Source organism: Watersipora subatra, chromosome 1, assembly GCF_963576615.1.
Source record: "Watersipora subatra chromosome 1, tzWatSuba1.1, whole genome shotgun sequence".
In the NCBI taxonomy this organism is placed as follows: Eukaryota; Metazoa; Bryozoa; class Gymnolaemata; order Cheilostomatida; family Watersiporidae; genus Watersipora; species Watersipora subatra.
The window spans coordinates 56,468,439-56,480,598 of NC_088708.1; the positions used below are offsets into that span (position 1 = coordinate 56,468,439).

A 12,160-nucleotide genomic window follows, 5' to 3' on the forward strand; every position below is an offset into this window, starting at 1 on the left:
TAGAGAGATAATTTAAATACTTTTAGTAAAAAGCTTTTAATTTCAATCTTAAAGAGTTGCTGCCTATAAAGGTAGCAGTAACTCACCTTTAAAGGTAGCAGTAGGTCATCTTTAAAGGCAGCAGTAGTTTATCTTTAAAGGCAGCAGTAACTCACCTTTAAAGGCAGCAGTAGTTTATCTTTAAAGGCAGCAGTAACTCATCTTTAAAGGCAGCAGTAGCTCATTTTTAAAGGTGAGCTGAAGGCAGCCGGAAAAGATTACATTGAGGAGAATTTATGCTATCGAATTTGACATCAAATCTGTTTGTCTGGTATCAGCACATCAAGTTAAAAATGAAATTTGTAAAAAATTAGAAACTGAACAGGTTAACTTTAACTTAGAAATATTTATAGTGGACATTTTATGCCCGCTCCTGCTATTGTAGCTTACTGAACATCATACGATTGAATCCGAGTTGGAAGCCGTAAGGAAGCGTTGTGTTCAGTTGGAAGAGGTTCTCCTAGAGCAGCAGCTAGCATTAGACCAGGTTGGCCCCCATGGAGATGGTCTAGGAGAATCTCTGGAAAATGAAAATATCCAACTGTCATCCGGAAGAAGAGCGAAATCTGTTCCGGCTCATGGAGCTCGTCTCCAGGAGCCAGCCGTAAGTTCTTATGAGTCATTTCCTTTTCTCTCGCTCTTGAGCCAAGCTGCACTTGATTCGTAAAGGAAAGTTTATAATAGAGCAGTGAAAATAATGAACAGCGAAAAACATGTGTTTACAGAGTTAAAATAAGTTGGTGCCATCAGGAGAAACAACACAACTACATGTATTCTGTTCTTAGAGTCTCTAGTACATGCTATGGTTAGTCATTGTGTTACCATAGTACTATACTGTATTATCACAGTACTATACTGTGTTACCATAGCACTATACTGTATTATCACAGTACTATACTGTGTTACCATAGCACTATACTGTATTATCACAGTACTATACTGTGTTACCATAGCACTATACTGTATTATCACAGTACTATACCGTGTTACCATAGTACTATCTGTGGTACCATAGTACTATACTGTATTACCATAGTACTATAATGTGTTACCATAGTACTATACTGTATTACCATAGTACTGTACTGTATTACCATAGTACTATACCGTATTACCGTAGTACTATACTGTGTACTATCTGTGGTACCATAATACTATACTGTATTACCATAGTACTGTATTGTATTACCATAGTACTGTATTATACTACCATAGTACTGTACTGTATTACCATAGTACTATACCGTATTATCGTAGTACTCTACTGTGTTACCATAGTACTATCTGTGGTACCATAATACTATACTGTATTACCATAGTACTGTATTGTATTATCATAATACTATATTGTATTACCATATTACTGTATTGTATTACCATAGTACTATACTGTATTAACGTAGTACTATACTGCATTACCATAGCACTATACTGTATTACCATAGTACTACACTGTGTTACCATAGTACTATACTGTATTACCGTAGTACTATACTGTGTTACCATAGCACTATACTGTATTACCATAGTATTATACTGCGTTACTATAGCACTATACTGTATTACCGTAGTACTATACTGTGTTACCATAGTACCATACTGTGTTACCATTGTACTATACTGTATTACCATAGTACTATACTGTATTACCATAGTACTATACTGTATTACCATAGTACTGTATTACCATAGTACTGTACTGTATTACCATAGTACTATACTGTATTACCGTAGTACTATACTGTGTTACCATAGTACTATCTGTGGTACCATAGTACTGTATTGTATTACCATAATACTATACTGTATTACCATAGTACTGTATTGTATTACCATAGTACTATACTGTATTACCGTAGTACTATACTGTGTTACCATAGTACCATACTGTGTTACCATAGTACTGTACTGTATTACCATAGTACTATACTGTATTACCATAGTACTGTACTGTATTACCATAGTACTTTACTGCGTTACCATAGTACTATACTGTGGTTACCATAGCATAATGCAGTAGATATGTGCGCCGATAATGCTCCCTTATTTCCTGTTTAGTCTTCCAGTAGTATAACAATAGCCACTGCCCAGCACTCTTTGCCTAGTGTAATAGTTTGCCAATGGTTGGTTCCTTTTTTGACGAGGAGTAACATGTAACCGCAATTTCTGCACGAAGATTGAAGTTTGTTTTTAGTTATTCGAGCTGTGTTCAAATAATCTATGGGAATTATGATGTGGATAACTACACATTGTAGGCCCGACCAGTGCACACAAGCCCGGCACTCTTTACCATAGAGAGATATATGCAGGGTTTTAGGGCCAGGTCTCAGCTACTTGTTGAAAGGCTCGATGATGAAGATGAGGTTCTTCATCAGCCATTTCTCACGGGCAACGTTGAACTGGAGGAAAGAGACAACCTCACGGGACTCAAGTTAGTAACAAACTATACGCTGGAGAATCTACATACGCTATACCAGCATTATCCCTTGACCCCTAGCTTGGTTTAGCTCATTGCTGTTGATCAACCTGTTATTAGTGGCTGTTGCTCGTTGTTTGTTGCCAGTTGTCATTGCCAGTTGCTGTTGCTTGTTGTCTACTACCTGTTGCCAGTTAGTGTTGCTCGTTGTCTGTAGATAATTGCTGTTGCTTGTTGTTTGTTGCCAGTTGCTAGTTGCTGTTACGCCTTTTTTGTTTCTATTTGACATTGCTAGCTGCTGTTGCTTGTTATCTGTTGCCCGTTGCCATTTAGTTTTACTCGTTGTCCCTAAAATCTAGATAATTGCTGTTGCTCGTTATCTGTTGCTAGACACTGCTGCTTTCTACTCACATGTTGCCAGTTGCACACGGTCTGTTTCCCATTGCTGAGTGTTTTTTTTCTGTGATCCTGAGAAGTTTGTTAGGATTAGCCAAGCATCAGGAAGTTATTTGATCTTTTATAAATTTCCAAGTATGATTTTTTCCCTGAACATGCATGCTTGTTTTCCTTTAAGCATGCTGACTTTGTCAACATCAGTGCAAGAGTATTTTGCCATGAGATGATATTTTTGTTGTACAACTAATAAAGATAGACTAGTATTGTACAAATAGGGTGTGAATATTGCAATTAGTTAGCTCTCATAGTATACTTCTAATTTTATGGCCTGTAAGAACACATTTAAATTTTAGAATTCATTGAAATTTAAAATTTAGTTTATTTTAGGATTATTTCAAAGCAGGAGAAACATAAATTAAGTCAACCATTTTATAGTTAATGTTACAAAATTATTCCGATTCAAGTTAATAAGATCATAATTCATCATTTAAGTGAAAACTAAAGCTAAATTGAAACTATGAAACTGAAAATTTATATATTTAAAACTTTAAAATATATAATTTCTATGTTTTACTATTTATACTAGCTCTTCCACTAGTTACATGTCTAAGTTGACGTGCTGTAGTGACACAGGCTTGACAGAAAAGTCACCCCCAAAAAAATCAAGAAGTAGGACATTGTCATTTGGAGAAGTCACGATCAGAGAGACGCAAGCAGGTATTCAGTACACCCTATTCTCTAGGCTAGCTCTTTGAAAACTTACTGTTTGTTCAACTGTTCTACTGAATACAGAAGACTTACTGCTGTAAGTTTGTATTTGAAACCTCAGAAACCACTTCAGTAAATTTGGAAAAGAGATTCTCAGAACTACACGGATTGCTATCAAATGTTTATTACATAAAGATATGAGCATACTGCTTCTCAATCTCATCATAGATGTCTGGATTTGTTGTGTTATTTGTTAAACTAGTAACCTAGTCACAATTCTTTCAGTTTGCTTTGAATTCCTTTTTAATATTTATTTTTTCTTGTCTCAGATGAGAGCGGAACTCTAAAAGATGTCAGACTCAGCATGGACAGACACCAAAAAGAGATTCGACAAGCGAAACTCAAGTCACAGGAGTTCAACAGTCGGCTGAGGGATCTGACCATTGCAATCAGGTATACTTAGTGCCATGTGGTTTAGGTGGATGATCAGGTATACCTAGTGCCAGGTGGTACAGGTAGACGATCAGGTATACCTAGTGCTAGGTGGTGCCGGTAGACGATCAGGTATACCTAGTGCCAGGTGGTGCAGGTAGATGATCAGGTATACCTAATGCCAGGTGGTGCAAGTAGATGATCAGGTATACCTAGTGCCAGGTGGTGCAGGTAGATGATCAGGTATACCTAATGCCAGGTGGTGCAGGTAGATGATCAGGTATACCTAATGCCAGGTGGTGCAGGTAGATGATCAGGTATACCTAATGCCAGGTGGTGCAAGTAGATGATCAGGTATACCTAGTGCCAGGTGGTGCAAGTAGATGATCAGGTATACCTAATGCCAGGTGGTGCAGGTAGATGATCAGGTATACCTAATGCCAGGTGGTGCAAGTAGATGATCAGGTATACCTAGTGCCAGGTGGTGCATGTTGATGATCAGGTATACCTAGTGCCAGGTGGTGCATGTTGATGATCAGGTATACCTAGTGCCAGGTGGTGCAGGTAGATGATCAGGTATACCTAGCGCCAGGTGGTGCAGGTAGATGATCAGGTGCACCTAGTGCTAGGTGGTGCAGGTGGATGATCAAGTGTTTGCATTGCCAGGTAGTGCAGGTGGATAATCAGGTATACATGATACTGATAGCCTTTAAGGATTTCTATTGGTCTCTGAATGTAAATCTGCAGAACAGCAAGGAGTAGGTAAGTTTTTCTACGTTGCACCTTGGAGTCTTTACCACTCATAGATTTCGATAAGCTCGGTGCATGCGCACTGCAGCCGTTATATAGCGTTATATAGTAGATTTCAGCTGTTTGTGCAATATCTCAGTTTTAAATAGTCTTTCTTAAAATAGTTTTTCAAGTAATGATTTAAGACTCCTTTGTGTTCGATTCTATCCGACACTCAGTTTTTGTTCCCTGCTAGCATCATCTAACACAAAATCTCAATATCTATGTGTAGGAAGGCTACTTTATGATGGAAATTTGAGACTTATTCGAGAGCATGGTCATGATATGCATATTATCCAGATCTTAAAGTTAATTCACAGAAAACTACTGAGCCATTCTGACCTATGCACGACTATCTCAAATTACTAGTTGCACCTGCAAATATGCGGGATATGCTGGTATGGTATATTTATGCAAAATGAGATAAATTGAACAGGTATTTTCTGTTTAATTTTATAATTCATTAAGTGACATTGAGTGACTGCTGTTATATAATCTCTCGGTCATCAGCCCAATTATTTTGAAATAAAAATTAAAAATAAATGTAATTGAGCAGCTGTTGCTAGTTCTTAACTCGATTTTAAGAATAATCAGCAATTGCTGTTTTTGCAGTGCGGTGTTATTGATGAATTATCTCAGTATCGCAAGCTGTAAACGACCATGAGACAATGTTAGATTAGCTAGTTTGGATAGCAGTTACCAATGTTCTTACAGCAAAGTATTATTTTTAACAGCCGTGAATTGAATAAACTAAAATTGGAATATTAAAGGATATACAGATATAACCAAGAAGAACTAATAAGTTATTTGAGTATAACTCAAGGATCCTGGTTCATTAGATATAAACAGCATCTTAAGAAAGGAATTATGCAGGGATTATAACTACTTATAATTTTCTGTTTAGTTCCTTAAGTGACTAACAAAACAATGACTGATAGCATGGCCGTATTTGTCAATTCTTCTTATGGTTCACTCGGTTTACTCGATTAACCATGAGGTAAATTTGTAGATATGTATTTTTTCCTGTCCAACAGACTTACTGTATGCATCTCATGGAAAATTTACCTTTACAAAAAATATGTAAAGTTTGCGCTATGGTGCCAACGATGAGTCATGGTTTGTTATTGTGGTTTAGTTTAATAATCCGCAGTTTTTGAAGGATTACTCACATGAAATTTTAAAAGGATTTATCAGAAAGTACCGGTATAAATAGTTTTCTATGATTTAAGATTTTGGGAATCTGACTGCCAGGATGTTTCAAGATAGAAATCGACAAAACTTGGTTAAAATGTTAAAAAAAAGTTAAAATGCATGCCTAAAACAGACTTGCCTAAAAATGACATCAATAGACGTACGTTTTGTTTATAAGTAATAAATAAATGGTCTCATCAGGTACTCATAGGTTTACACAGCATTTAGAAAAAAGCAATGGGGCAAATTGTAACCAACCTATCTTTAAATCATCTTAAATATCTATAGCAGGGGTAGCGAACCCTATGGCTCTCGAGCCATATGGGGCTTTTTTGGCGATTGCATCTGGCTCTTTGATAAATCAATCGAAAAAATAATTCATATTTTTGCTGTTAATTTAATTAACATGATAATACAACAGTAACAATAAACAAAATAAAAAATAACGTCCATTTAATAGAAATAAATTTTCATTTGCAACTTTTTGATGTGGCGCGCGCGGCAAAGAGTTTCTGTGCTTTATTTACTCTGCTCTGTGCAGGCCACACAGAGACCGCACGAGTCATTTATAGATCAAAAGCTAAACCCTTCAAAGCATACTAAGTTTGTTGGTCTTCCTTTTCCATTTTATGTTTTCGAGATTCAAAATACACATATGGCTTTCCCTAGAATTAAATTTTGAAACATGTGAGTTTTTTGGCTCACTCAGTGAAAAAGGTTCCTGGTCCCTGATCTAGAGTGATGTTTCTGAGGCAATGTCTGAAGTTTTATTTTAACAATCATGAGCAAATGCAAAATGGAATATATGTCAATAGAGACGCGTAACACAGCATTTTGAATGGAGTAGCCGATATCATAATGAGAGAGACAAACGGGAACTGCGACAGTTGACATACCTTTTGGATAAATCTTTTTCTTTTGAGCGTTTATACTGCGATCAAGTTTCGTCGCTTTTAATCTAGAACCATCTCGGCAGTCAGATCACCAAAAACCACAAGCAAAATCTAAAACGATAGGAAAATATCTATACGGACTGATAAAACCATTTTAAATTTGATGTGAGTGACCATTAGTCAGATAATCTTGTGGTTACTTAAGACTGCAGGTTGCTGTCTCTAGCATCTGGTGAAGTGTTAGTACTTCTTTGGCTGCTCTTAGCTATGGCCATATGGAATCAGATTGACTCTTTACAGTAGTGTCACTAACCCATGTCATTGGAATATTATACCTGTAATGTCCTTTCTAGTAGAAAGTTTCTACTAGAAAGTTTCTACTAGAAAGTTTCTACTAGAAAGTTTCTATTAGAAAGTTTCTACTAGAAAGTTTCTAGTAACGTAACAGAGCAGGCATGCTATTCTCGGTGAGTTCAGAAGTCTCCAGTAAGCTAACAGCACCATAAATAATAGCTACACTTCTTTGTCACGCTGTCAAATTTATAAGTTGCTGCAGAGTACGCAACTACATATGTCAGGCTTTAGGTTATATTGAACGGTCCAAATATATAAAGTATAAATAGTTGGTTATCGTATGTTTATGTTCAAAAGTAGTTGTACAACTAAACGTAAATAAGATGAAATAAAATTCAAAGCTACAGAATAACTCTACACTAATAGTAGTAAGTGGTGCAATTGTTTAGACTTTAGACTAAAACTTACCCGGAAATATAGTTATATAATTTGTCAAATAGTATGAATAAAGTTATTATAGCATGTTTCACTCTATAACATCCTAGCAGTATTATCGAGCGAACAGGACAAACATTTCTGATTCAACCGTTCTCGCCGGCAATGCTTGTAAAATGTCTTCTACCCCACCCCTCTGTCTCCGACTATTTGAATGTAACAACTACTTGTCATAACATCACTGTTAGCGGTAGAGGAACATGTTAACATTGCCAAATGCTGTTCGGCAGCTGACAATGGACATTTTATCTGGCTCAGCTAAAAGGCTATATAACAAGTGCCCGTGACGGTTATCTTACAGATTTATGGTACTCATTTATGTCAGTATTATTATGTCAGTATTGATACATTCTACTCAGTAAATAGAGTGACATAAGAATGAGATAGCTTTATATTATCAATTAGCCTGACATTAAAATGACAAGTCTTCGAGGAAGCATCTGGCAACTTTTCGGATACAAAAAGTCAGTGTTGCCATGACCGTAGCCCACCCATTCAACGTATTAGGGTAATGATGTACAGAGTATCATTGATAGGTGATCCGTTTCATTGGCTTTAAGAAATTTATCAACCATTTCATCTGGTCACAATTCATTTTGCAAATGCAAGCGAAAGTGACAAAGATAATTATGGAGCCGACGCTCAGAAGATACTCTTGGCTCATAGAGTCTATAATCACAAGTGTTGTTAACAGTTCATTGAGGTTTTTGTTATGAGATACATTGAGAACATCGACTATCTGATCGTGAATATTGATAACATTGTGTAATAATTTGGCACACTCGCAAGGTTAGCGTATTATCCAAACGGTAGATGCATTAAAAATGATGAAGCGTGATACATGAGCGTAGAGTATGGCCTCTTTTGTTACCTTATAGCTTTAATCCTGTTAGAGAGATGTCATTTTATACACTATTATCTATGATATTACATCACACCAGAGGGTCCAGAGCTGAGATCAATTCTATGATAACATTGCGCTCTCAGCATTGTCTTCTTTCTCAGAAGGCATGTTCTTTAATGCAACCTGGTGAGGATAAGCATATCAAAGGGTTATAGTAGGAAGTGAGGGCAATTGGTGATGGGTAGTGTGAGGGAGAGGGCAGCCTTTCTTGGTTCTTTTGAACATTTTTGTTAGCAATAGTATCTGTATATGCATTAATGCGAAAATAGTTACGCTTTTTTGCGAACTCTTGAAAATACATTTGATATAAAAATTTGCATAAATATTCATGTGCAAAAGCTCATAATCTGATTATTGTCTTTGAAACCAAGGTAACACAGGCATCATAACCTATATAGACTAATATAGACTGGTAAACAAGTAGAGTTGTGCCTAAAAATTTTCAAGCCTGAAAATGGTGAATGGGGAAAAAAAAAAAAGAAAATGGAAAAGTCAAAAAGGGCCTTGAGAGGAGGAAATAAGGGTGAGGGGAGAAACAAATGGGTCATGACAATTAGGCTGAAAGAAGTAATAAGTTTGCAATACTCACTTGACTCTCCCATTCTTACTTCTACGCTTTAGTGAACTTTCCGAAACTCAAGCAGTTCAGCAATGAAAGTATTATTTTGTTTAATTATATTGATATAACTACGTGTTGATATAACTACGTGTTGATATAACTACGTGTTGATGTAACTACGTGTTGATATAACTACGTGTTGATGTAACTACGCGTCGATGTAACTACGCGTCGATGTAACTACGCGTCGATGTAACTACGCGTCGATGTAACTACGCGTCGATGTAACTACGCGTCGATATAACTACGCGTCGATATAACTACGCGTCGATATAACTACGCGTCGATATAACTACGCGTCGATATAACTACGCGTCGATATAACTACGCGTCGATATAACTACGCGTCGATATAACTACGCGTCGATATAACTACGCGTCGATATAACTACGCGTCGATATAACTACGCGTCGATATAACTACGCGTCGGTATAACTACGCGTCGGCGTAACTACGCGTCGGTATAACTACGCGTCGATATAACTACGCGTCGATATAACTACGCGTCGATATAACTACGCGTCGATATAACTACGCGTCGATATAACTACGCGTCGATATAACTACGCGTCGATATAACTACGCGTCGATATAACTACGCGTCGATATAACTACGCGTCGATATAACTACGCGTCGATATAACTACGCGTCGATATAACTACGCGTCGATATAACTACGCGTGATATAACTACGCGTCGATATTCCTACACGTCGATATAACAACACGTTGATATAAAAGTCAGTAAAAGTGAATGACATTGCTTGAGAAATTAGTCAGGTGGGGACTGTGTGTAACCACTATTTATGGCGATGTTAGCTTACTGGAGATTTATATATTCACCCAGGACAACGCTGCTGCTCTGTTACATTACTAGAAAGGACATTACAGGTATAGTATTCCAATGGCATGGGTTAGTGACACTACTGTAAAAAGTCGATCTGATTCCATATGGCCATAGCTAGGAGTAACCAAGAAAGTACTAACACTACCAGATACTAGAGACAACAACCTGCAGTCTTAAGTAACAAGAAGGTTACCATATTATATATGAATATAATATAATATATATCAGATTATTAAACTAAACTACTGACCACAATAACAAACCATGACTCGTTGTTGACTCACCAGCATTGATTCTGCATATTTTTTCCAAGGATGAATTTTTTTTTTGTTAGAAGTAATAATTGTAAATGTTCAATGGTGTGAGACTGCTGCACACTCGAGCTGTTGTAAGTAGGGGATAATACATGCAAAGCCTTCCTTTCCTTTGTCGAGCGATTTTTTGTATCAGGAAAAAATTTAATATTTCTTAAACGATCCAAAGATTTTACACAATGTTATATGACAATGTTGTCTTTATTCTGTTTTCTTTGCAAAATATTTTCTTTCCATCTTTGAAAAAAACATTGCCTTAGCTTACATTCTTTTGGTTTTGATTCCTTTATTCTGGTTCCTCGCAATTGGAATGCGATTGTTTTTTACAAATCTGCTTGGCAAATGAGCTCTTCATTTTTTGTATATGATTTGTCAAAACAGCGCAGTTGGCTATAAGAAAAATCACTTTCACTCAGGATTTTAAGCAGCTCTCAACTGCAAGATTGGTTGGTTACCTGCAGACCATGAGATCCTCTACTAGGGAACGGAGTTCTTTCTGAACAGCTTTTCGAAGTGAAAGATTCAACCAATGAAAAGGCATAACCTTGTTTTCGAAAACACTAGTTCATGCAAGATTGCAGTCTTTGATGGTTCTTATTAACACTTTGGTAGCAATAGTATCTCTATACGCATATATGCCAAAATAGTTGAGCTTTTTTGCAAGATCTGTGAAATGCATTTGAGATAAACAATAGCATAAATATTAATGCGCAAAGGTTCATAAGATAATTTTATAATTTCATAACCTATATAGATAACATAGACTTTTAAGAATAGCAATTGGAAATTCCTAAAATTTTCCAGGTGTAAAAGTGTTGAATATCTTTCATCATCGACATGCAGTAAAAGAAGCTGTAGAAGTATGTATTTATGTATTTGTTTTTATCATCTACTTTCTTCTTGGCAGATAGCTGGCTATCATGCTGCTATCTGGCAGTTAGCTGGCTATCATGCTGCTATATGGCAGATAGCTGGCTATCATGCTGCTATCTGGCAGTTAGCTGGCTATCATGCTGCTATCTGGCAGATAGCTGGCTATCATGCTGCTATCTGGCAGTTAGCTGGCTATCATGCTGCTATCTGGCAGATAGCTGGCTATCATGCTGCTATCTGGCAGTTAGCTGGCTATCATGCTGCTATCTGGCAGATAGCTGGCTATCATCTTATCTCTTATTATCTTAATTTATCATACTATGGCTATCTTAGTTTATACGAGCTCCAAATATTTTTAGCTACGAATATTCTTTAAATTGTAGTTTTTGATCTTAATTGTCATCTTAACCGAGAAGAGCGTCATTATCAATTAGTATGTGCTATTAAATAATGCACCCCTTAATGCTAAACCATGAGGCGCACTTATGAAAAGTATGAAATGATAATTAGTTATTGTTTTCAAGTATGAATATTTTTAATATTCTCGATCGCCATGACACTATCCTGTGTAGATAACTCTTCAAAGGGGAGTACTAGCGTATCAGAGGCTGCTGTATTATTGCCAGAGCTAGGTGAACTTTTCACCCAAAGTTATTTTTTATTGTTTGCTGTAATGCAGAAAAACTGCACGAGACTAAACTTGTTGTCTTTGTACCGCTCTTCAGATGTGACCGCTATAATACAGGAGCGTGTCTGATCACGGGGTCAGTAGCCTTCAGAAGATCTGTGCCACTCGTGGTTGTTTCTGCTTGAATAAGTGCCTCATGCACTTGAGTCTCATGCGCTGATTTTTATGCATAAAAAGGTGACTTAAAAATAGGGTGTCTTACCAACAGAGGCTTTGGCTTATTTATTTTTGATGAACCTTTTTGTTAGATTTTGATAGATT

The 12,160-nt window shown here is 36.7% G+C and overlaps 1 protein-coding gene across 1 annotated transcript in view; it reads left to right on the plus strand.

Annotated features, from left to right (window-relative positions):
• LOC137385844 (kinesin-like protein KIF27) overlaps positions 1–12,160 on the plus strand; it is a 63,776-nt gene that overhangs the window by 25,939 nt on the left and 25,677 nt on the right. The window contains exons 16-19 of the mRNA XM_068072417.1: positions 425–643; positions 2,295–2,470; positions 3,477–3,568; positions 3,889–4,012. Coding sequence (XP_067928518.1) covers positions 425–643; positions 2,295–2,470; positions 3,477–3,568; positions 3,889–4,012 — 611 coding nt within the window. The remainder of the gene's footprint in view (positions 1–424; positions 644–2,294; positions 2,471–3,476; positions 3,569–3,888; positions 4,013–12,160) is intronic.